Source organism: Elgaria multicarinata, chromosome 6 (assembly GCF_023053635.1).
Source record: "Elgaria multicarinata webbii isolate HBS135686 ecotype San Diego chromosome 6, rElgMul1.1.pri, whole genome shotgun sequence".
Lineage (NCBI taxonomy): Eukaryota > Metazoa > Chordata > Lepidosauria > Squamata > Anguidae > Elgaria > Elgaria multicarinata.
Window position 1 is genome coordinate 10,348,016 of NC_086176.1, and position 25,857 is coordinate 10,373,872.

Consider the following 25,857-nt stretch of genomic DNA (forward strand, 5'->3'; position numbering starts at 1 on the left):
AAAGTTGGCTATTACTTATTACTGGCTTTGAGACTGTGCCGCTAGCACCTGCCTGCCAGGCAGAAAATTCAGCAGAAGAGACGGAACAGATTTAACAAAATCCATTTATCCCTGTCTCCAGATGTGTTGGACTATCTAACATATTTGGAGGACAGCAGGTGGAGGAAGGGTACTTTGGGGAAATATTCTCTGGCAACTCTATGTATGGGCATTAAAAGTAGAGGAGGCCCGTTTGGGGAATGGGACAAGCTACCACTGACTCTGACCAATATCGCTTCTCCTTGAGCTCTAGTTTAATTCGTGTTGAAAGAAATTTATGTCCATGTTGCAACTCAGGACTTGGAAGAGACAAACCTGCTCAATGGGAAGAGGGTGAATCCAGGCTTCATTTTATTTGTTTATTGCATGTACATCCTGCCTTTCCTCCAACCATGTCAAGTCAGGTGCAAACCATCAACTTTTTCATGGCAAACTTTTATTTTTATTTATCGCATTTCTTATGCCAAAATACTTGGGAAAGCCCTATAGATAGGTGAGCAACCATGGCCAAGCCTCCCAAAATCTGGAAATGTCTCAGTTCATTTCCAAGATGAATCTGACTACTGCTAGTTAAAAAGATATTCATTTTGGTCTCAACTTGATTGTTAGTTTTTTGAAAGTCAAATTCATCCTGTTTTTATTATTGATACTATTTTTAATCTATATTTATAATCCATCCCCCCCCTTTTTTTGTTCACTTTTTTCTCAATATCTGCCTTAATGGATTCATTTTGTGTGCATTTTTATCTGTACAAATTTTTGAAGTACTCTGCAGGGATAAAATTTTGTTTTGTGTGCACTTTTCTCCAATATCTGATTTTTGTGTGCATTTTCCCCCAGTATGCCCATTTTGTGTGTATATTTTCCTTGAGTTGAGCTGCATTGGATGGAAAGTTCACAAACATGTGGATTTCAGAATGCAACTCTGTCTTGGATTACTGAAAGGCTCCAGAAGTGCGAAGAGGGTAAATTCTTTTTAAATTCTCAACAGAGTAAATTTCTCACCCCCCTCCCTCTTGCTAATGAACTTCTTTCAGGTGAATCAGAACTCTGGCTTTCAAGTTATTTATCTATTTACTATATTTATGTACTGCTTCTCATTTGAAATAACTCCCCAGAATGACAGCTTTGTGCAGTCAAGAGAGGTTTCACACAAAGTATTTGAGGCAGGCTACAGCTTCAACAGCTTCTGGCAAGTGAGGGGAAGCCCACCCCTTCAAGAAGTGTGTCCCCTTTGGGGGCGGGTGCCACGACACAGGCTCTCTACAACAGGCCTGTCTGTGGACACTCCCTGCTCAAGCTATGCGACACCACTTTCTGAGCCTGAGGTGAGGGACAAACACCGCCTTGCTGCAAACTATGTGGAGAAAGGGGTTAAACAGGAATAATTTCAGGAATAAAATAATGTGCTGTGAATTATATGTACTGATGGCGAATTAATGTCAGAACGCGTGTTATATGTATAGAACTGCAGATGATAAATGCCAAGGAGACACGTGGGATTTTTGTGGTAGTAAAACAAACTGAATAAAAATGTATTTCAATGTTCACAAACTTTGCGTCATAATAAAACTTTGCAGACCCTTGTTAAAACCTCTCATCCAATCTTTTCTCTCTTCTCATACACACTTTCCTTTCTCTCACACCTTCACTCTTGAACTTTCTTTATTATCAGGATTGGTTAATATACACCAACTGGCTATCTGCACACTACACTCAAAAGACAACCCTCTTTACCCTGATCCTCTAATTCTACCTCCTACCAAAGTACTTTAAAAACACCCCCCCATCACCTCAGTCATCCCCTTATATATCCTCCTCCCCACTCCTAAGATATTCAGTCTCCACCCACTCAGGTCAACATTCTAAACACAATGGACTTTCAAATTCTAGACATACGTTAGGGAACTGACTTGTGGGGTGTAACGCCACAGTGGGCTCCCCCCCCCCCCCAGCGGTCCTTGTGGCTTCGGAGCCTCCTTAAATCTCCTGCTATTCAATCTAAAGAGGCAACATGACTCCTATAGACTGAATACAGGGAGATTTAAAGAGGATGTAGCTATGAAAATCACTGGTATGATCATCCAATCCCAGTCTGTCACTCGTAATCTGTAGATTTAATTCTGTTTTTAAAGTTCCACCACAGATGACAATGCCCTACAATATAATTCTGCCATTCGCAAGGTAATTACAGGATTTATCAATATTAATTCTTAGTGCACTACAGGCAGTGTGGTCCAGTAATGGGATACAAGTTTAAAGCTGTACGTTGAACGATTCCTTCTTTCCATCCTGTCAGTTTATCTCTGTGTCTGTATGTACAAACTCATTTGGAGATAACGTCAAGTCTGAATTCCCCAGACAGGTGCCAGCCAAAAAAGCAGTGAGGGGGGTTAGGTTGAGAGATGATAATTTCCCCTGTGAGCTATACAGCCAAGCAGACTTGTGAATTGTAGATTTCCCCATATCCCCACCTGCTCTCTGTTGCATCCTCTTGAGAGAAATTCATTAATTACATAAGGGATTTGCTTAACTAATATTCAAATTGCAAGTCATTTGTTTACCATGCAGCGTCACAATGAGCTATTTCCATACAAGATTTTTGACTACTAGTGCCATAATTGCACACAACATATGGCAATGAAATACCATTTTCCTATACAGCCAAATTATGTTTTTAGCAAACCATGACAAACTTACACCTGCTCAGTGCAGCTCACGATTGCCAACCTAGAAAATACCAGCATATTGTGAAATTCACTGGGTTGGAAAGCTCTAGGAGTGTCGTCACGCTTTGTAAACTGACTAAATATATCTGAATTCATGATTGCATTATCTCAATAGTTTCACATCCCATTGGGTTAGAGCCTTAAAATCTCCACACTGGGAACTTCATATGAGGTGAGTATGGCATTAAACTACAAAATCTGTCCACTGGAACTAACATTAAATGTGTATACTTTTTGCTTTTTCTCTTAGAGCACAGATTAGTCATGTAGATGTTCATTCAATGTAAATAAATAAATAGATTTTATTAATTTATTTGTTTATTTATTACTATACCGCCCAATAGCCAAAGCTCTCTGGGTGATTCACTGCCCAGGTTTATCTGCGTACATTGAATGAACATCAGAATGAATATAGACCACATCACGCCAGTCCTTTTCTAGCTCCATTGGCTGCCAGTCCAGGTCCGGGCCCGATTCAAAGTGCTGGTATTAAAATTTAAAGCCCTAAACTGCTTGGGGCCAGGCTATCTGAAGGAACGCCTCCTCCCATATGTACCTGCCCTTAAGGTCATCCTCAGGGGTCCTTCTCCGCGAGCCCCTGCCAAAGGAAGTGAGGCAGGTGGCTACCCGGAGGAGGGCCTTCTCTGCTGTGGCACCCCAGCTGTGGAATGAGCTCCCTAAGGAGGTTCGCTTGGCCCCTACATTATATGCTTTTAGACGCCAGGAGAAGACCTTTTTATTCTCCCAGCATTTTAACAGTCTATTAATAAATTTTAACTTGGTGTTTTAAATTCGTAATTTTGCATTGCTGCTGTTTTTGTCTGGTTGAGCTTTTATATTGTATTTTATATTATGGTTTTATATTGTTATTTTATACTTTGAATGTTTTTAATTTTTGTGAACCGCCCAGAGAGCTCCGGCTATTGGGCGGTATAGAAATGTAATAAATAAATAAATAAATAAAATATTGTGCTCTAAGAGAAAAAGCAGAAGGTATATACGCATTTAATGTTTGGATGATCACCGCATGGGAAGGAACCATTGTGGTTCCTGCCCCTGTATGTGTTGCATGCACACCTGGGTGCCATTTGCGTAATCTCCACGATGCAGTGGGGGTTGGTGTATTGTGCAAATTTGGCGTGCGTGGGGCACAGCTGCAGTTGCTTCGTACCCACCCTAAAACACACAATGTGTGGTAAAGGTTGTGGAGTGGATACGAGGCGTCCGTCACTGCACCCTATGCTGGGTTCGCACGACATGCCAACGCCCACTGCATCGCAGGAGATTATGCAAAGAACGGGTGTGCACATAGCACGCATAGCGGAAGGATCCCTGATGGTTCTTCCCCCCACTGCAATCATCTGATATTGTAAAAGTGCTTCAAGAAATATTCCAACTTGGACTCTCTGGTGCGTTTCCTAATGTCACCGTTGCATTGAGGATATTTCTCAGTCTACCTGCATCAGTAGCTTCAGGTGAACGGTCTTTCAACGTGCTGAAGCGGGTCGAGAATTACTACCGTTCAGCTATGGGACAAGAAAATGTCATTGCAAGAAAACGTTTCCCCCCCTGGAATAATTGGTGAATTTGCACAGAATAAAAGCTAGAAAAGCACTTGTTAAATAAAAAAAGGAATATTTATTGTGTTGTATTTTGTGTTAAAATCATGAATTAACATTTAAATATACCACAATTTTTCTATCCCTGCTTTGGCATTTCTTCATTTTTTAAAAAATATTCTGAGAGTATCAAAAAAATGGAAATGGCCCAGGCCTCTCTCAACCTCTGAGAAGGCCTGAGCACAAGGAATACACCTGAAATGAATAGAATAATTTCTTGGGCTCTATCCCATGGATATAGAAACCATATTATTTCCATATATATATATATATATATGGGCATCCTCTGTCTCAGCCCCCAGCCCAGGTATCAGAATATAGTATTTCCAAAGTTGTCAATCATGCTAGGTTTCCGAAGAAAAAGGCCGGTAGCCTCTCCAACTCTCCTTCTCTGCCCATCCCTGCCCACATCTTATATGGTTTCTACGTCAGATTATGTCCGGATATTGTTGCCATGTGTTGTTGGGTAAATGTCTTCTGTGCACAGCATAAAATGTGTATTCTCTTTGATCTAAGGCAACCATAATCTGTGTGTAGAGAGGGAGAGAAAGAAAGAGAGAGAGAGAGAGAGCGGTCTGCAGGGTACTCATATTTGCCAACTGCACCACCTTTAAGAGAATGAGGAAGTGTCTTCTACAAACCCTATTGAATTCATCTTGGTAAACCTAACCCAGAGCTGAGACCGGTTCAATGTGATTTAAAAATTCATCTTCTGCTTCCTTAAGACCTCTTCGATGTGATTCCAACCAAATCACCCTGTTGGCTGCCTTTGCTAGGCTAGACCTGAATGTCTTGTGGCCTTCCAATGTACAGTGATCCAGAAAAATGCAAGGTTTTCTCTCTTTTTTTGAATCGCTGGTGTGCTGCCATGCATGGCAGGTGGATCTCCATTTGTCTTGGTGTCTGGTCACATGCTGTATAGGCCTCCACTATTCCTTCTGGGGTGGTTTTGTTTCTCCCGTTGGGTCAGTGTTTTGGGGATACCGAAGCTGGAGCGGGGTACAGCCAACACAGGATGCATATCCATGCTGTAATATATGGGGATATTGCAAAAGCAGGCAGTGGTGTGCATGTTATTTGCTCTCAACCTCTGAAAAGTACTTTTGGCACGGGCCTTTAGATGCTTGGGAGTAGAAAGGCCTGGCTTCTGGGAGGGAGTATATTGGTAACAATGTGGATAATACAGGGCAGAGTGCTTTTGCATTATATTGATTGCTAGGAGGAGAAAATGGGTGGTGCGGATTCCCAATTTTACAGTGAACTGGTACAGAGAGGTAAAGCATATCATTCCTCCCCACCAGTCTGACTAGAGGAATGCCTGATTATGCAAGTTGAATTCTTTGAGGTCAACCAGGTGAGGAGGGTGGACTGGGTGCGTGAGAAATGTCGCAATTATCAGACAGATTTTTTGGATGAAAAATTTGGAAGAAAGATCTAGGCCTTGGAACATGCAGTGCTTAACTTAATTTCCATTACCTTTCCAATAACCCTTAGATATGGTGGGTATGAGGATATGGAGACGCATTGCTCCTTTGCTAAGAAGTAGAGATGGTGATGAAATTTGTTCAGTTTGCATTTTAATGCAAAATTACCTAATTTGCATTTCTGAACCAATATGTGAACTGAAAGGCAGTAATCCTTGGGTATTTGCATTTCTCCAATTTTTGGGATGCATTTCTTCAATCAAACAATGTGTGCAAAAGTGTATATTAGAGGAAAGGGCACACAGAAATTGGGGTAAACTATAAAAATGCATTGTATTAGTAGAGATTGTTTTTTAAAATGTGTCTTTTAGGCAAAATTGTGTACACAAATGAATATATTGGAAGAAATGTTTACAAAAATGCCTGCAAATTGCGAACTGGTGTGGAAATGGAAAAACGGGAATGCGAAGGATTGAGAAACCAAAATTGGCAGGTTCATCCATCCCTAGCTAGAAGCAAATTTGAGATCAGGTATTCCCTTTCCACCATAGAGCAACAATTTTCATACTGTGTTTTGGGGAATGTATTTATTTTATTTATTTATTTTAATTAATTAATTAATTTATTACACTTATATGCCGCTCCCATAGCCAGGGCTCTCTGGGCGGTTTACAGAAATTCTAAAATTGAGGTAAAAACAAGAATACAAAATTTAAAACTCTAAAACACAGAACATACGCACATAAAGCATTAAAAACCGATTAAAAACTAAACATGTGGGTAATTAGGATGTGCCGCCATATGCCTGGGCAAAGAGGAAAGTCTTAACCTGGCGCCGGAAAGATAGCGGCGTTGGTGCCAGGCGAGCCTCATCAGGGAGATCATTCCACAGTCTGGGGGCCACCACTGAAAAGGCCCTGTCCCTCGTTGCCACACTCCAAGCCTCTCTTGGAGTAGGCACCCGGAGGAGGACCTTAGATTTGAACGTAGTGACCAGGTATATTCACGTCGGGAGAAGCGTTCCGTCAGGTATTGTGGTCCCAAGCTGTGTAAGGGACCGCAGAATGTACAGAATGTAAGAATGTACAAGCATATCAAGACTTACAATAACATGAATCGACAACTGAGAGTACAAGTTAAGTATGGGTTGTCACTGTATCATGGGTTGTTGTTGAATTGTGGATTGTCCTTACGTGTGAACCTCGCACTATGGTTTAACTGTGGGTTGTTAACCACGACAACCCAAAGTTCACAACCCAACAACAAACCATGGGTTCTCTTCCTGGATTGTTTAGGGTTAACAACCTGTAGTTAAACCATAATGCAGGGTTCACATGTAACAACAACTCACAATTCAACAACAAGCCATACCCAACCCGACCACTGAGAAGTTCATTGATGGAGGGCAGATGTCTCGGAGACACAGCTTGCCCAGTACTAACAACACTTGTTAATGTGGAAAGCATTCCCTAACGAAGAAAAAAATAGACAACTACTGGCAAGAGGAATCTAGTTTTTGAGTGACTACATTTTCCAAGGGAATAATATCTGTGCTTGCTTAGAGCTTTAGGGAATGAGTAGCTTCTACTACTCAATGTCACAGAACAGCCAATATTGGAGAAATGCGTGTGAAAATACATTATTAAGACATTTTCTTCCAGGTACTCAGCCGAAGTATCATGCCTGCCAAACAAATGGCTGGTACCTCTGCAGAGGCAGAGCTCTAGTTTCGGTACTCTGGGTGTCACATTTGAGAATGAGAAATGCAATCTTAAGCTCTTCACGCCCTTGAATGGCTCTTCACTCTCTTTTAACTTTTTTTTTTACTTTCTGTTTTAAACTTACGGTTTCTATATTACGTTTTACTACGTTATTATGTTTTATGGTTTTACGCCTTGTCTCGTGAACTGCCCAGCAGTGCTGGTTCCAGGTTTCTGAGGCTCCTTGGGCAAGACGCCCACAGTGGAGGCCCTCCCTCAGTGACCATTCCTTCCCCACCACCGTTGTCAGCAGCTGCTGTTGCTCCTCCTCCTCTTTCTTATCAGTGCTACCACTTCCTTTCGTGATAGGCAGAGAGTGAGTAAGCAAGGAGGCAGTGGCATCTACTGTTCGTCCTTTTCAACACAGTCAGTGACTGGGCCACGGCCAAAGGCTGGTGAATTATACAAATCTATGGTGCGACCACACTTAGAATACCGTGTAGAGTTCGGGTCACCACACCTAAAAAAGGATATTATAGAGCCGGAAAAAGGGCAGGAAAGGGCAACTAAAATGATGAAGGGGCTGGAGCATCTCCCCTACGAGGGAAGGTTACATCAACTGGGATTGTTTAGCTTGGAAAAAAGAAGGCTAAGGGGAGACATGATAGAGGTGTACAAAATTGTGCATGGTTTGGAGAATGTGGACAGGGAGACATTGCTCTCCCCCTCCCATAACCCTAGAACCTGGGGTCCTCCCATGAAGCTGAATGGTGGGAGATCCAGGACTAATAAAAGGAAGTACTTCTTCACACAGCGCACAGTTAAATTATGGAACTCATTACCACAGGATGTAGTGATGGCCACCAATTTGGACGGCTTTAAAAGGGGGTTGGATAAATTCCTGGAGGTGAAGGCTATCCATGGCTACTAGCCCTGATAGTTGTGTGCTATCGCCAGTATTCGAGGCAGTAAGCCTGGGAACATGGTTGAGAGGGTGCTGTTGCACCATGTCCTGCTTGTTCATCCCTGGCCGATGGCTGGTTGGCCACTGTGTGAACAGAGTGCTGGACTAGATGATGTTGTGCAGACTTCTACTGTTACTTTCTACTGTTGGTTTTTCCCTACCCTGTGCCTGCTTACCCTACCCTGTACCTGTTTGCATTCTCTTCCCCTCCTTATTGTTTTACTATGATTTTATTAGATTGTAAGCCTATGCGGCAGGGTCTTGCTATTTACTGTTTTACTCTGTACAGCACCATGTACATTGATGGTGCTATATAAATAATAATAATAATAATAATAATAATAATAATAATAATAATAATGATGGTCCCTTGGTCTGATCCAGCATCAGGGCTCTTCTTATGTTCTTTACAGGCAGGTTTCAATGAGGAAAATGAGGAGCAACCCCAGGGGGCTCTTGTCAGTGGGCCCTTGTCGGGATGGGAGCCCTTGGTAGGTGCCTGGCCATGCCTGCTGTTGACATCATCTCTGCCACCAGAAAGCTTTGGCTAATGGGTGCTATAGAAATGCAAGCAAGAAATGAACGAATAAAAGCATTGAACTGAATTGGAAATAATAGTAGCAATTAAAGCAGATTGAGTTACTGAGTTTGGGGAGCAGGATTACAGAAATATCCTTTTGTGTGCGTTCCCAAAGTTTTGGGGTTCGGGTTGATGGTGACGGGGGTGGGGGTCTGTTGGTTCCCAAAGTGAAATAGACACATTTGTAGTCATGTGTAAATGTCCTGAATAAAGCAACAGGTCTCTGAACAGTTAGCACATTAAAAAAAATGGGGAATGTTACCTTATTTCACAATTGAGCGCATCTCAGAGAATGGGGATGATGTACCTTAGTCAAATCCTCTGGCCGTGAAATAGCAGGCTAGCCAGGGATTCAAATGGGGAGTGACGTCCACAGGCTCGGAAAGTCCTACCCTTATTGAAATTGCATGGATTACAAGCCGTGGATAATTGTCCTGAACATGCTGTGATCTGTTTTGGTGGAGCAGAAATATCTGTGAAAATAATAGGGAAAGTTCTGCAAACCCCTCCTTGAAAGGGAAACATCGTTTTAAAGCTTCATGTGATGGACAGGAGACCCTTTTGCCTTGACAAAGACTTGATGTGGAAAGCAGTGGAAGAGACTGTTGTTGTTCTTTGCTTTTGTTGCTTGGGTAAATCCGAGGTCCGTGGGAATGTTGATCTTAGCACACGTTAGGAAGGAACACAAGGTCGTAAGTTCGAAACAGGCACCTTCAGCGGCAGATGTGCCAGTGGGAGTGTGCGCTTTGCAGGTTATAATTACATTGATGGTAGCTTGGGCTGGTCGCCTCTGCTTATGCACGAACAAAGGCATCTTTTATTGCTGTTGGTTTGCGCAAGTGTAGCATTTAGGGTGAATTTAGGGACATATTAAAATGGATTATGGCTGTTTAAGAGTTGTTTCTATAGAAACATTTTATGTAGCGTTCTGTGGCTTCGGCACTGGGAGTGAGCTGGCAGGGAGAAAGTATCTCAAAGCATCTCAAAGCAGTTGAGCACAAGAAGGTAAGGAGCAGAGGAGCGGCTTTCGCCCCCGCCGCACAGTCTTTTTAAAACTTAAAATGTAACCCCAGCCCAGCCCAGCCCTGCTGTATTTCACATTGGCCCCGTTCAGAAGACACCTTAAAGCCATGGCTTAAATCATGGTGAATAAAGCCAACAGCACTATTCACCATGGTTAAAGCCATAGTTTAAGGTGTCTTCTGAACATGGCCTGGCTTTCTGCCTTAACCACTATGGTTAAAGCCATGGTTTAAGGTGTCTCCTGAACGGGGCCACACTGATTTAACATAAGAAGCCAGCCAGTGCCAGGAGCAATTCATACCTATGAATAGTTCAGAACTTCCCCGATCTGGTGCTCTCCAGATGTTTTGGACTTCAGCTCCCATCAACTGCAGTCAGTATGGGCAATGATCAGAAATGTTGGGGTGTTGTCATCCAAAAACATCTGGAGGGCACCAAGTTGGGGCAAGCTAGGTGATAAGGTCCAGCTTCCTGCCAGAAACAGGACTTCTGCATCAGTACGGAGGCTCTTTTCACAGAGGGTGAAAGATTTCATGAATCTGGGAGTCTGGTTTCCACTGAACACTGTAGTCGCAGGCTCACATACTTTGGAATATCGAGTTGTATGTCTGGTGTTCACATGGCACATGATTCCAGTGAGAAACTCCACTGTAACATCAGTCTTAACATAATCGTTGCATAAAATGTGTTGCCACACATCTCAGGACGTCTTCAAAGAACTCACTTCGGTTTCCTGTCTAGCTCCAGCCACGAAGTGTTATGATTCTTTCAGGTCTCTGCTGCCCCCATTTGGTCTTATATCGTGACTGCATTAAACATTCATTACTTGCATGAGTCGCTCTCTAGAATAACGGCCCTACTGACACGGCGTTTGTGCTCATCTCTGATTTTGTAAGTGGAATCCAAGAAAACAGTTTTTAGAGGCAGTAAATGAGGCCCTGTCTCCTAGGCCTTGCTACTGAAGAAATAAAAATGCCTACAATGTGCAATAATCTAAAAGTAGTAATAACGCATGTATTAATAAAATCAAAAAGATAAAAAGGTCACATCCCTTAAATCAAGGGTGCAAAAAGTGTGGCTCGCAGCCTGCAGACAACCCTTCAAACCCAGGGGGGAAAGGAAGAATGGTCTAGGAATGGGCTGCCTTGTTCCTGCCACATGTAAGCATCATTCCTAGAGTGAAGGCCAGTGCCAAACTCCAATGGGCACATGGCACAGTGTTGCCAATGGGCTACTGCCTACCACCCCCACCCCCACCTGCTTGCTTAAGACCCTGCCCTCCCCCCATGTAGAAGCTCCCAATGCTTCCTCAATGCAGAAGCCCCCCACACCCATGTGCCTCCTGCTCCCCGAAGACCCTATCATGGGAATAGCTCCAGAATAGCTACTGAGAGGGGTTGGGGTCAGGGGTCACCTGCCCAAAGTTTGAGGTTTTGCTTCTGCTGTTTACAATTTGTTATAACCTGCCAGAGTGTCTGGGATGAAGTCGGCTAAAAGCAATTTTAGGAATCCAAATAAACAACAGTTTTAGCCAGGCTTCTAAATGCAGGCCACAAGTGATTAATGCAGGTATAGATTAATGGCGGTATAAGTTAGCAGAGAGGCTTGGCAAGATTTTAGCAGGCTAGCCGTTTTTGCAAGCGTATTTGCAGTGTTGATTGAAGCGTTAGATTATACTCCTCTGGAGCGTCTTCGGAGTGGGGGAAATCGTGTTTCCTTACCGTTGCATACCGTCGCTCTTGTTTCCTGCTGTCTTCCGCATTGGGAATGAGTTGAAATTACATGGGGAAAGAAATCAGAGATCACGGGCATGTGTACACCAGCCCTATATCCCGGGATCGTCCCTGTGCATCCAAATGCCACTCAGGGGATCCCGGGAGCAGGCAGGGATGACCCCTCCATTTTCCTGGGATAACCCTTAGGTGTAGAAAGGGCCAACATGGCCCATACAGATAAATGGGAACAGCGCCCTCTAGTGGGCATTTTATTGTGCAACTTTCCTGCACAGGGCAGGAAATACAGTCTTATTTTTTTAAAAAAACGGCTTTTCCATGGATTAATTTACAACGCTGAAACCGGGAAATAGAGTGGGAGACGATCACTATGTCATCAAAATGACCTACAACGATTCCTGGGTGGCCAGTTGTGAGCATGAAAGAAAACACTCATTAGAAGAAGCTCTTTGTCTGTTGGGGTGTGGTGGGGAAGAACAGTTTTTTAACATCCCTGGAGACTGTGAAGTTCTGTTGGAAACGTTGCAAGTGCATCCTTCTGTGTGCTCCTTTTTGGTGCCAGCAATTATGATAAGAAGTGTGGGGGTTTGGCATTTGTTTTAATCTTCTCTAATCTGATTTTAATTTGGTATTGTTATATAAAATATAATCCATTAATTGTTTATTGTTATACGCCGTAAAGGGGGGGGGACAAGAAAAAGAAAAACCAGGAAAAAAGAACAGTGCAAGTGAAAATTCAGCAGAAGGCAAAATGTCCAGTCCAAAGCAAAAGGCGAATGATTGACAGCCCAGTATCGAAAGAGGGGCGGCAATTCTATACACACTTCCCTGGGGAGGAGTCCCATCGAACATTGTCAGTCTTGGGCGTTTACTTGGAAGTAATACGCATGCTGCATTGCCTGGCTGCAACTCTATGTGCACTTTCCTGTGAGTAAGCCCATTTGAAGCCCATGGCACGTCTCATTCAGCATGCATAGGCCTGAGCTATTGGCGCGTCAAACCACATTCTTAATTGCTATGAGGTATTTTATACATAAATAATATTTTAACATTTGAAGGGATTTCTAATGAGGTTAGAAATTTAAATTTATAGTTTAAAAGGAAAAGCACAGATTTGCATGTTCCAACCTGGCGTTACGTGCCAGGAAACAGGGGGAGAATCTCTGGCAGCGGATAAAAGAATAATATTAACAACAAGAATTATTGTTGTTATTATTGATTATAATATAATATCTTCTAACCCCTCCCTTTTGGGGGCCTTTTGTACACTTACCTTTTTAAAAGACTTCTGAAACATAGCGTTTAGTGATTCCCCTACTGCCAGGATGAAACTAAATTCCCATAATTAAAAGGTGTTGTACATTTCCTCCTCTTTATCTGAAATGTGAATTAAATACAAGTTACATGTATTGTTCTTTTTTTACCCTTAAGTTGTTCAGCAGATTCTAAAAGATAAGATGGGTGATAGGAAGCTGTTCTTTTGAAGGGCTTGTGGGAAAATGCATCTAGGCTTTCTAGGTGGAGCCAGGGTAGAACACCGAAGATGGTGTGAATTTTAAGTCCCTGAACTGTCTGGGGCTGAGCTGAAACAAGGGGGCATGAATGAAGGCCTCATCACTGCCTAAGAGCTCTCCCTGGTTCAACAATCTTCCAGGTCCCAGTTAATTAAAAATAAAATCTTCAGAAATACAATTTAAAAAAATCAAGAAGGACAGGCAGCCTTTTAAGTGCAAAGAGAACTGTCTACATTTTCCTGTTTAGCTATGTTCTTCTTCTCCATCAATAAAATAAACAAAAGCCAACGTTTGTTATTAGGTGCAGCAACGGTTAACACACACACACACACACACACACACACACAAACACACACAAACACATACACAGATATTTCCAAAGCAGGAGGCAAAAAGGATGCCAGGGATTTGTGCCAGTTAGTTCAATGACTCTGCCTCATTTCCTGGAGCTGGGCCCGAGGTTTTATAATTAAAAAGGGGCTGAGGTGTGGCACTTGGTGCTGTGGCTTCTTTCTTTTGGCAGACCTGCTCCCCTCAGACAGGTTTGATTTCCCTTAACTGAGGTAATCCCTGACGTGGTGTGAACGCAGGAGCTCTTCCCTGCTGGGCTTCGGGGCTTGACATTCTTCAACTATTCCCACACTCAAAGAAATTGTCGGTTGGCATTTTTTGCCACCGGAAAGCTCTGAGCCACAATGATTTTGTTTCATGTCTTGTACACAAGAGTGAAATTAAATAAGCTCTCACGTTTTTTAATTCTTCTGAAAAGATGGATTGGCTCTGAGATCTTTAACGTAAGGGCTGTCCCCTAGTTTTAAATGCTCTTACTTCAGAACTTCACAGCAGAACTTAAGAGACCTTTCCGTCATGATGCTTTAGGGGATGGTACTTTGGTGAAAACATGTAACCACCACCACTAAGTGAGTTTAATGTGTATGTTGTTTTAATGCATAAGCTGCCATGAAAGAATTAGCACCTATAAATGCTGGAAATAAGGGAATGCATCTAAAACTATGGGTTGTGCATCCTGCGGCGGTCCCATAATACAAGAGTGTTGTTGTTTATTCGTTCAGTCGCTTCCGATTCTTCATGACTTCATGGACCAGCCCACGCCAGAGCTTTCTGTCGGCCGCCACCACCCCCAACTCCCCCAAGGTTGAGTCCGTCACCTCCAGAATATCATCCCTCCATCTTGCCCTTGGTCGGCCCCTCTTCCTTTTGCCTTCCACTTTCCCTAGCATCAGCATCTTCTCCAGGGTGTCCTGTCTTCTCATTATGTGGCCAAAGTACTTCAGTTTTGCCTTTAATATCATTCCCTCAAGTGAGCAGTCTGGGTTTATTTCCTGGAGTATGGACTGGTTTGATCTTCTTGCAGTCCACGGCACTCTCAGAATTTTCCTCCAACACCACAGTTCAAAAGCATCTATCTTCCTTCGCTCAGCTTTCCTTATGGTCCAGCTCTCGCAGCCATAGGTTACTACGGGGAATACCATTGCTTTAACTATGCGGACCTTTGTTGTCAGTGTGGTGTCTCTGCTCTTAACTATTTTATCAAGATTTGTCATTGCTCTCCTCCCAAGAAGTAAACGTCTTCTGAAATACATAGTAATGAAGGACTACATAGAAATGAAGGAGTAAATACATAGTAATGAAGGACTCTTCGTTGACCTTTAATTATATCCCCAAATTTGTCACCTGAAGTGGGCTGCCTCACCTTGCCTAATGGAAGTGCTGGCTCTGGATTGCTTTGAAGAACATTTGGGATTCCTCCACAAGCAGAACATCTTAGAGATATTAAGGGATGCCAAAAAAGGAAGAAAAAAGTTTAAGATAAGGTCAATGGAATTTCTTTGACTGGGTGTGTGTGTGTGTCTGCACATAGGTTGTCACTGGATTTTGCCTCTAGTGAAATCCAAAGCCAATTTGGAAGTTCCCCCTGTCAGGCAAAATGTCAGAGGGATTTTGAAGGAAGCAGAAAGAGTTTCAGTAATATTACCGGCATTTGTTTCACATCCCTGGAACTTATCTTGTGATTCAGCATTGTGGATGGCTGTCCAGGTGGCCAGGACTTGCTCAGGAGTATATCATCATCATCATCATCATCATCATCATCATCATCATCATCATCAGTTTATTGTGCTAGCCGAAGGCCATGACAAATACATCCATAGAAGAGCATACAACTGTAAGAGTATTTATTTATTTATTTATTGAAGGATTTTTATGCCGCCATTCAGCCAAAAAAGGCTCTCACGGCGGCTTACAAAAGTATTTCTTGACAGCCCCTGCCCACAGGCTTACAATCTAAAAGACATGACACAAAAGGAAAGGGGATTGGGAGGGAGGAGGAGGAGGGGGAAAAGGAAAGCAAATTCAGGCACTACAATCTTAAGAGTACACAATAATTTCAAATAACCAAGAGAACCATACAGACAACCTTAAATTTACTATGACTAACGCTCTCATTTCGGTCAGCACTCTGAGTCTCCGTGGCAGTTTATAGCAATTTTATCTAGTTCTCTCTTCCTAATCTTTTTCGCTGCCAGTGCAAACAGGGCCACTTTATGAGTGACTTAACTGTTGGTATCGCTAAGGAGGAAGTGAACTGTTTCTGCTTGGGCATCCCTGCCTCCATATGTCAGCAGCAGTTTCAAGAGTCTCTCTCTTGGGAAGCTATACAGAGGACAAGTTAACATGTAGTGTGCTATGTCTTCCACTTGTTGTTGACCACAGATGCATAATCTCGATTCGAATGGTACCTTATGGTAGTGTCCGTCCAGCACTGCGGTTGGCATCATTTGAAATCTCAGTTCAATGAAAGCATTTCTCAGGGGCAGGGGCCTCAATTTGGACTGATAACATGCTCTATAGTGTTCTGTTTTTAGAAGAGGGAACCACCGAGAGAATTTAGATGTTGCAGGCCCCTCCTGGAATTTATCCAAAACCACCAATCCCTTAGTTGCTTCTTACCCATGCCTAGAGCAAACTTCAACTCAGGGAGATGATAACTATGCAGGAGCTTTTGGAATATTGCCACCCAATGACAATTATTATCCATTTCTAGAAAACACTTAGTAGGAAGACGCTCATTTTGCAAGATGGCGATTCATTTACAATATGTTAGCTGAGCACTCTCAATTCTTGCCCTAACTGAAGGACTACCAGCAGGGGTACCAGATGGAAGAGAGAAAAGTTTTTGAAGGAAGTTGTTCTGCACAATCTCCAGGGCTTCGGTCATGGTGTTGTCAGACCCCCAGATTTCAGACCCATAAAGCAGCTGCGTTATTACTTTGGTGTTAAAGATTTTTTATGGCAGGTTTCCTGATGAAGCAGGGGTTGAGCCACTCCACAATATTGCCTGCCTGTTCCTTCCACGCACAACTCGGTCCTCCTCTGGACAGCAGTTGTGCAGCACAGCATGTAGGGAAGGGGTGGCTTGATGAAAAAGAGGAGAGGGAACAGCGGCTTCCCCTTCCCATTCATCTGTGTATAGTTTCAGTCTCTGGACTGCATTCTACTGACAACCCTCGACAATATGGGCAGATCCACTTCAACCCGGAAAAATGTCAAGATAAGCTACGGGATGATTGCTTTTTCCTATCACAAGTCTCTTGTGTAAACTCAGTGGTATTATTACAGTTTTGTTTGGGTTTTTGTTGAGATTCGAGTTCTATTTTGTGTGAACGCTCAGAACTCAAGCACCCTGATCCAGCTCTCTAGATGCATCAATAATCTCTGAATGTGCATTCATTTGAAAGTAATGCAGCACCAATAGTGACAGTTGGATGCACATCAAATCTGTGAATGATTGTTTATGATCCAGTAAGTGATCCTAGAAATCTACCTGCTGGTGTACCTTGCCTGGCCTTCCAGTACCTTAGTACCTTTAGTATGGAGCCCTGACTCTTACTTTACCACTTCTATATATGCCCATTCAGATGTGGAACTAAGCACACGCATGAGTTTCTTTAAAACTTGGAAGCAGCAGCTAGGAAAGGACTGGGCCAGCTGCAGTTCTAAAAAGAGGGATGCATGAGCCTGTCAATTTTGGTTTGTCTCATTTTTCCAATCTTAAGTTTGTTCCATCTCATTTCTGCATTGGTTTGTATTTTTAGACGTCCTCATGAAATTTCATTGGTATTTTATGCATATTTCCCCTAATATACATACAATTTCCCCTGATAAATAATACATTTTTGTGCACACTTTTCCATATATACATACATACATACATACATTTTTGATTGGCGAACTGCATCCCAAAATTTGTCCAAGTGTGAATACTGAAGAATAACAATTTTGATTCATGGATTGGTTTGAGATGTGTGACTTACATAAATTTGCATTAAAATGCAAAATGAACAATTTTTCCCTCCATCCCTAATAATAACATCTTACTCATATAAAATGGGGTCAAATAGGCCTTTAAAAAGGAAGATAGAAAGATGTATTGTACAATTGCCTCAATTTAATGTATAAATATGAAAGTGTATTAAGAATGTGCAACTCTACAGTGCTGGTATTTGGAATCTGTAAGTATCCTCAGTGTTAGTTCCTACTTTGTACTCTATTCACATTCTTTAACTCAAGATCTCCTGGAGGTAGGAATAAATACAATACTTCATGTTAATACCTCCTTATCCTAATTGCCACATCAACATAAAAACACTGCTGTCCATGTTGGGTTCATGTAAAACCCATTTCTGTGTAGCATTTCTTTGTCTCCTAATCATTCTGATCCTGATGCCTTTTAGTAAACTCCTCAAATGAAAAAGCAAAGCTCTATTGATTGGTGGGGGGTGAGGTGAAACACCACAGGTAACCATGGTCTTTATTGTAGGAGAATTAATGGAATACAAAGTGGCACAAGTTGGAGAGGAAGTTGGGATGTTTTGCCCCAATGTGCATCAGTTTCCGCTTCCTTACACTGAACTGTGTTGGTCATTCCGTTGCTCAGTCGCCAGGTTGGAAGAGACCTTTTTGGAGCTCTTTGCAGTCTGAAGAGATTCAAGCATCATGCAAAAAGGACTCCTTGTGATGCCATTTTGCAATCACATCACCATTACATGGTGCTTTAATCAATGAATAAATGTGCTTGTGCACATCAATATCCTGCAAAGGGAACTAAAAGGCACAAACCGAAAATTAGAAAACTCCTTGTTTGCCAGTTCCAAAATTCAGTTTAGAAATTCTCCAGTTTAAATTGGAAGGCAGCTGAAGTGGAACGCCAGGCAGAGCCGGCCAGAGAACAATAATACAGTGGAACAGGAGACATCTGCTAGATGGTGGCCTCTTTTTTATCTTCCAATCTGGCATAGTGTGTGTTGGCAAACCTCCATCACACACAAGCTACAGCTGTGGGGAGTACTGCACCTCTCTCTCTCTCTCTCATACTAGGGAAAGGTTATGTTCTTCAAAGGCATCATGAAGGCGTTGTGAAACCAATGATGAAAGAGGGCTCATACAATATGATGTTTCTGATGGGCATCAGTCTCTTCCTCCGATTCTGTTTTGGAGCCTCTTAACTGGGGGTCCTCAGGTCACTTTCTAAGGACAGGTTATCTAGATCTAGCTCTCTGTCTTGCTGAGTCCTATATGTTTCACATGGACTCTCTAGTTAAAGACGGGCACAGTCCACCTTCCGTTGCACAAGCCCCTAAAAAATGCATAGTGGTAGTCTTCCGCTTCATTTCAAGCTGACTTGTTCAGGAGACTTTGCTAGGAGATTGAGCCCCAATAAGACTTTGATCTCTTATCGTTCCCCCCAGCAGCTCCTAGACAACAGTTCATCGTGCTTCAAAGGGGACAGTGTCTTCCTTTGAAGCTGAATTATTACATAAGGATATTGGAACATGCCTTGACAGAGGCATGTTGGGAGAGGCTTTATTAAGTATCTAAGCCAGGAGTTGAGCCATGTTGGGTGGGATTGTTGGCAGAACTTTAATGAGGTACAGATGGAAAATGTAAATGATTCCGCCTGAATTCAACTAACCACAGACCTGGGTTGCCCTGCGCAACAACCAATGGTGGGTTGCCAGTTTTGTTTGTTTCAGTGTGGCTTGCCATGATTGGTTGGATCTAGACTTTTCTCTTCTCCCAGGCATTTAACAGCATTTAACAATGCTAAGTTTGTTTGTTTTTAACGGACCCCAGAACTGTTGTTTTTAAATGGATACTGTTGTTTTTATACTGTTGTTTTTATGTTTTAAATTTTGTATACTTTTTAATGTTCACTGTTTTTAACTTTTGTAAACCGCCCAGAGAGCTTCGGCTCTGGGGCGGTATATAAATGTAATAAATAAATAAATATAAATAAATAAGTTAGTCCCCATTGAAATCAATGAGACTTCATAAGTAACTTGTTCCATTGATTTTAATGGGAACTAAATTCAACAAAATGAATCTAGATCCAACCCCATGTTCATAAAATCTCTATTTGGGGGCAGTCAGTCAGGAGGGTAAGTACAACAAAACATAGATGAAATGTTTATTAATTATTTTGCTGAAATAACAATTTCTTTTGCCAAAATAACACTTATTGGCCCGGTTCAGACGACACTTTGGGTTTTGTGGTTAACGTAACCATGCCCAGCTGTGGTTACGCTAACCACATGCAAAATGGGTGCAGACGACACCATTACCCCTTTTGTGGCTAAATTTTCCTTAACCACAAAAGGGTTAATGCAGCAGAAATAATAGAGCCCGAAGCATAGAGCGGCCGAAATTGCCACAGCTGCTCTATACTGTGGGCTCCGTGCCCATTGGAGGTGTGCTGGGGGAGGGCGAGGGGGTTATTTTTAAAATTGCCCATCGGGGGTGGGTGGGCTGGGAGGGAGGGGGAGGATTTTTTTTAAAAAAACTCACATTTGCGCTGGAGCGCTCCTGCGCTCCATTTCGGTGAAAAACTCATTCAAAATGGCGGCCGCAACATGCTCTGCCCTCCAGGCATGTTGCACACTGCGTGTAGAATGAGGGGGTGGGCACTTTAAAATAACCCCCCTCGCCCTCCCCCCAGCACACCTCCAATGGGCATGGAGCCCGCAGTATAGAGCAGCCGTGGCAATTTTGGCCGCTCTATACTTTGGCCTCTATGATTTCTGCCCGTTAACCACAGTCACGTGTCAGACGACACTTTTAGCCATGGTTAGTGCCTCTAACCACGTTGCAGAATGTGGTTTGGCAGCCTAACCACAATGTGGTTAACAGAAAAAAAACGTTAGTGAGATTGTGTGTCAGATGACACTGTAAACCATGGCTAAGGATTCCCTTAACCACTTTGTGGTTAAGCAGCATGGTTTAGTGTGTCATCTAGCAGTTGGTGCTGCCAGCAGATACTGAAGGAGTAAAGACTCCCTAGGTTGTTAGCTGAATTACCATTTTTTACCAGAACACAAGAACATCTTCTTTTTTCCTTTTTGTGAAAAACCTGCAGGCCTTTGGTTGAAGAAGAATTATTGAAATGTATGTACTGTTGCATAGGGGTGTGTGTGTGTGTGTGTGTTTGTGTGTGTGTATGTATGTATCATGGAGATTTCTAAGTTGTCTTGCTGATAAAAGCAATTGTCTTGGTTCTGCAGTACAACTTTGCTGACATGAGAATCTTCTTACAGTGATCATAATGTTTACTGGCTGTCTGCTTGTTTCAGGATCTGGGAATCTCCTCTCCTCCTGGCTGCAAAGGAAAATGATGTCTCCACAATCCAGAAGCTGCTGGCCAGCCATAGCTGTGATCTTCAGGAGAGAGGTACGTATCCCTGTTGCTTGTTGTGGCCACGTTGCCTGTAGAGGCAAGGGCACAGTCAATTTGGGAACAGGAGTAAGAGGACAATGGTAGAAGTGTGTTCTTGGGTTCAAGTATGCTAAGGGCAGTTTCAGATGTGCCAGAAGGAAGAAGAAGGTTCCTCGTCCTCCTATTCTCAAATGGGACATTTGCATCTCCTGTACCCAAGAGATGCCGCTGAATTGAAGGCACACGCATCTCCTCGGCAGGGGAGAGGCGCACACTGTATTTTGGATGACAGGAGGAATGGGGATTGTTCGCCATTTGTGCTGCCTGTTCTGTAAGCAGTGCTGCCATCTCAGAAGTAGCTCTTACAATCCCTGTGGGGACCTGACACATGGCATCTTCTGTGTACCTGGTGTTCCCTCTAGGTGCTGTTGGGGAAACGGCTCTTCATGTTGCTGCCTTGTACAATAGTTTGGAAGTTGCTCAGCTCCTTATGAATGTAGCTCCAGAACTTGTGAACGAGGCTATGACATCAGAGTTATACACCGGTAATTATGATGACGATTTATATCTACTTTTTGGTTCTACAGGTGTTTCACAATCTGAATTAAGCAGTAATGAATAAAGAATCCCTTTCCTTCTCTCTCTCTCTCTCTCACACACACACATACACAAATACAGTCACACGCGCACGCACGCACACACGCAAAAGAAAAATCAAGTAAAGTATTAGTGTGGCGGGGAGAATTACACACTTTCCGGAGGCCCCCCGGAAAGCGCACTTTCCCCTCCTCCATGGTAGTCAGGGCCCAGGCACAATCTAATTTCCGAGGGCCGCCTCCACTTTCCTGCCCCCGTCCCACTTGAATCGGGGTGTTTAAGGAGCGGCCGCCATTAGCATCCCCAGGGAACAGTGCACTTTCCAGAGGCTGCCATTAGCGTGGTAAGGGCGAATGACACATGTTCTGGAGGCCCCGGAAAGTGTGCTTTTTCGCCCTCCTAATGCTTCAGTCGGGCCTTTAAGGAGGAGGAAGTGTACTTTCCAGGGCTTCCAGAAAGCACATAATTCCCCCTGGCATGCTAAGGCCCCAATTGGAAGAATGTGGGGGGGGGGGAGAAAGTGCGACCGCCGTAAGCATGGCGGGCGGAATTATGCACTTTCTGGAGGCCCCCAGAAAGTGTGCTTTCTCTGGAGCAGTGGGGGAGTGGGGAGAAAGCACGCTTTCCGCTCCTCCGCTCCAATCGGGGCCCTAATGAAGTGAGCTGCACACACCTACGGCCTAGCCTTGACACCAGCCCTGCCTGTGGACTTCATGGCTTAGCTGGGATTTGAACCTAAGGCTCCTGGTTCCGAGTCCAGCACTCTCCATTATACGGTAATGGCACATATCCAATCATAATCACAATATTTTGCAAGAATGTCATGTGTGCGTCTCAAGGCCTTGAATGTGGGCTGTTTAAAGAGAGAGTAGCACAGTCAAAGAATCATAGAATAGTAGATTTGGAAGGGGCCTGTAAGGCCATCGAGTCCAACCCCCTGCTCAATGCAGGAATCCACCTGACAAATGGTTGTTCAGCTGCCTCTTGAATGCCTCTAGTGTGGGAGAGCCCACAACAGTAAAATGCCACTGGAAAGGGAGGGCAGTTCGTGCAAGAGAAGAGGAGGAGGACGTAGCAGGAGATGGATGGAGGAGAGCTGAGGACAAAATTCAGGGAAAGCAGCGGTGTGGTGAAGAAGAATGAAACACATAAAGCAGCCTGCAGCTAGAAGAAGAGTGAATCTCTGCAACAAAGGGTGGCAATAAAAGCCTGAAGGAGCTGGGACAAGCAACTGTGGTTAATCTGGCAACAGTAACAACTGTGCTTTACAATGAACAGTGGCCTAAAGTTAGAGTTATTCGTATTTGCTTTATAGTTCCTATTAATTTTGCAAAGATTTCTGAGACAGTATACATGAAGCACTGCAGGTGCTCTAAATGTGCAATCAAAGCGTCTACTCAAAAGTAAGTCCCATTTTGTTCAGTGGGACTTACTCCCGGGTACGTTTGCATAGGATTGCAGCCTAAAATGCTATGTCATTAGAGTAGATCAGCATTATTATCCCCATATTGTAGATGAGAAGGCTGAGAGCGTATGACCTAGAGCCACTTTGGGACTTTGAACCAGGGTCTTTGAGAAACACCATCTGAGAAATTCAAGGTGGAATATTAAGCAGCAGAACGAGAGTCAATAAAGCGCTAGAACTCTTGGATGAGAATCTCAGCTATTCATTTTAATGGCAATTAATTTTGCGGTTGCATTAGTAATTAAAATCAGCATCCAAATCAAGACTGCGTCAACTCCCCAAACCCTTTCCTCTCCAGTTAACCCACGTGAGTGTCTTTGAGAATGTGCGAGGCTGACATATAAACTGCAAGTGTAATCTAGTGTACCTTAGGATTGTTCATGAGTCCTTCACCCACATACTAGCAGCGGGGATAGGTGGGCACTGATGATGCAATTTTTGTTAATGATGTCGGCTTTGTAGACCGTAATCCACTGTGATCCTCATGTAAGAATCCATTTATGTATTTAGGGGAAACAGCTCTTCACATAGCAGTGGTGAACAAAAACCTGGACCTGGTGAAAGCTTTGCTTGAGAAAGGGGCAGATATTAATGGCCCACGAGCTACCGGCTATGTCTTCAGGCACAGAAGTGACAATCTTATCTATTTTGGTATGTCTGAAGTCTACAATCTGCTTTCTCAATAGTCTTTTCATCACATTATTATTATTATTATTATCATCATCATCATCATCATCCTGCCCTTTTCCCAGTACTCAAGGCGGTTTACAAGATTAAAACGTACAATTAGAACATTAAATATGAATTATGTATGTAGAGAACTTTTGGTTATGGAGGACCTTTCAGTCACATGGTCCCCTACCTGCAGTCTGCACCACTAAGAACAATAATAGAAACAATGTTAAAATCAGAATGCAAACCAGAGAGTATCACATAAACAGCAATGGAACCTTAACTCAAGTCTGGGCCAAGGTAAACAAGTGAGTTTTTAGGGCCTTCCTGAAGGCCTGTAATGATGGGGCCTGGTGAACATCAACTGAAACAGATGGCTACGAAGAAGATCCTATTCCATGTGCCCACTAGTCTAATTGCTCTTAAAGGCAGGGTCACAAGTAGGGTCAGAGTTCTGGCAGGTTGGCATGGATGAAGGCGGTCCTTCAAGTAATCTGGACCCAAAGCAATTAGGGCTTTAAAAGTTAATACCAGCACTTTAAAACGGGCCCAGAAACACATTAGCAACTAGTGGAAGTATAGGGGTCACACAATCTGATTATGTAGCACCTACCAGTACTTGGGCGGAGTTCAGGTTTCTGAGCTATCTTTAAAGGCAGCCCCACTAGTTACCAACTATTTTTTCCGGAGGGCCGTTTTGAGGAAGGCCACACATGGCAAGCCGTTGTGCCTGAGGTGTGTAGTGGTTTGATAATGGCAGTTCTGCCTGCGGTGCTTGATCCACGATGGACCATTCACACATACCCATGTTGTTACTTGATGGTGCAGCCATCAGCTGAAGAGCGTAAAGCTCTAAACTAGCTCTAGGGTGATGAAAGGAGGACAGAACTCTTCTGTACCTTTTTGCAATGGTAGAAGAGATATACGTCTGGCACCATCTGTTTTTCATTTCTTTTCTATTGTTGGTTCTAAGACTGAGCCCTGACTCTCCGCTTCTGGGGAGAGTAGAAACCGCACGACTCTGGATTTCCTCAGAATGGAGGGACGAAATGTAATTGAAAGAGAGAAAGAGTGTGTCCAGTTATTGGCCTTGGTTTTTTTTTTAAAATGCCCATTCCTCTTCCCTAGCCGTAGGTCCATAGTCCTGGACTTTTTCAGATGCAGAATCACACTTTTCCCTTCTCCTTTCACCTTCCTCCCCTTTCCCATTTTTCTTCTTAAAACAAAAGCAACAAAAACTTTAAATGGTGCATTCTGTATCAAACGAACAAGTTCATGATACGATCATAAATCAGTTTTAACCAAATTTAATAATGAAGTAGTTAAAACGAGCCCAATCCAAAACTGAAATGACCAACAAAAGTAATATAAAGAATAAAAAGGCCATTCATTTAAAAGCCAAACTACGTTTGTAAAACCACCTTAAAAGCAACAGATAGAGGCTCAGTTCAGGCAACACGTTTCTCAACAGTGGTTTTAGAACTCCACGGTGGAGTTTTACGCCACTGTTGAGAAAATGTGTAGTCTGGCAGGAAAACACCACCCCACCGTGGAGGTTTTTTTTTAGAAAACTCCACACTGAATATCCTCGCTGTGCACAGGAGAGTTCCTGCACAACGGTTGTGTTCCGTGTTGTGTAGAGGGCTCTGTGGAGCTTCCCATTGCTTTGAGTGGTCTTTTCCCACAGGCTACTGAGTTGTCTGGCAAGAGTGGTGAAAGGAGGGAGGGCCGCTCTAGGAGAGCTGTTGGGATTGATTTTTTGCAGCAATGGCTTATGGGATACCATCAGGAGGGACCGGGGGAGGATTGAGGGTGGAGGAACTGTCAATCAAATGCCGCCTTGAATTTTACTCAACTCTATGGGAGCTCACAGTCACACACCAGTGGAGTTAGAACATGTTGTGTGTTGAGTGCCCCCTACAAATTCAACCATTGAGTGGAGTTTTCCCACTGCATAGAGAAATGTGTTGTCTGAACTGAGCCAGTGCCAGATGAATATCTCTCAGGACAGGAGGGAGTTGTATAGAATGGGGCCACCATTGAGAAGGTCCTCTTTCTAATGTCTACTA

At 43.2% G+C, this 25,857-nt stretch overlaps 1 protein-coding gene across 1 annotated transcript in view; it reads left to right on the plus strand.

Annotated features, from left to right (window-relative positions):
• The window catches only part of LOC134400592 (transient receptor potential cation channel subfamily V member 6-like), a 101,296-nt gene that overhangs the window by 38,487 nt on the left and 36,952 nt on the right, over positions 1-25,857 (plus strand). The window contains exons 2-4 of the mRNA XM_063129016.1: positions 20,972-21,069; positions 21,477-21,599; positions 23,627-23,767. Of these exons, the coding sequence (XP_062985086.1) occupies positions 20,972-21,069; positions 21,477-21,599; positions 23,627-23,767 (362 nt within the window). The remainder of the gene's footprint in view (positions 1-20,971; positions 21,070-21,476; positions 21,600-23,626; positions 23,768-25,857) is intronic.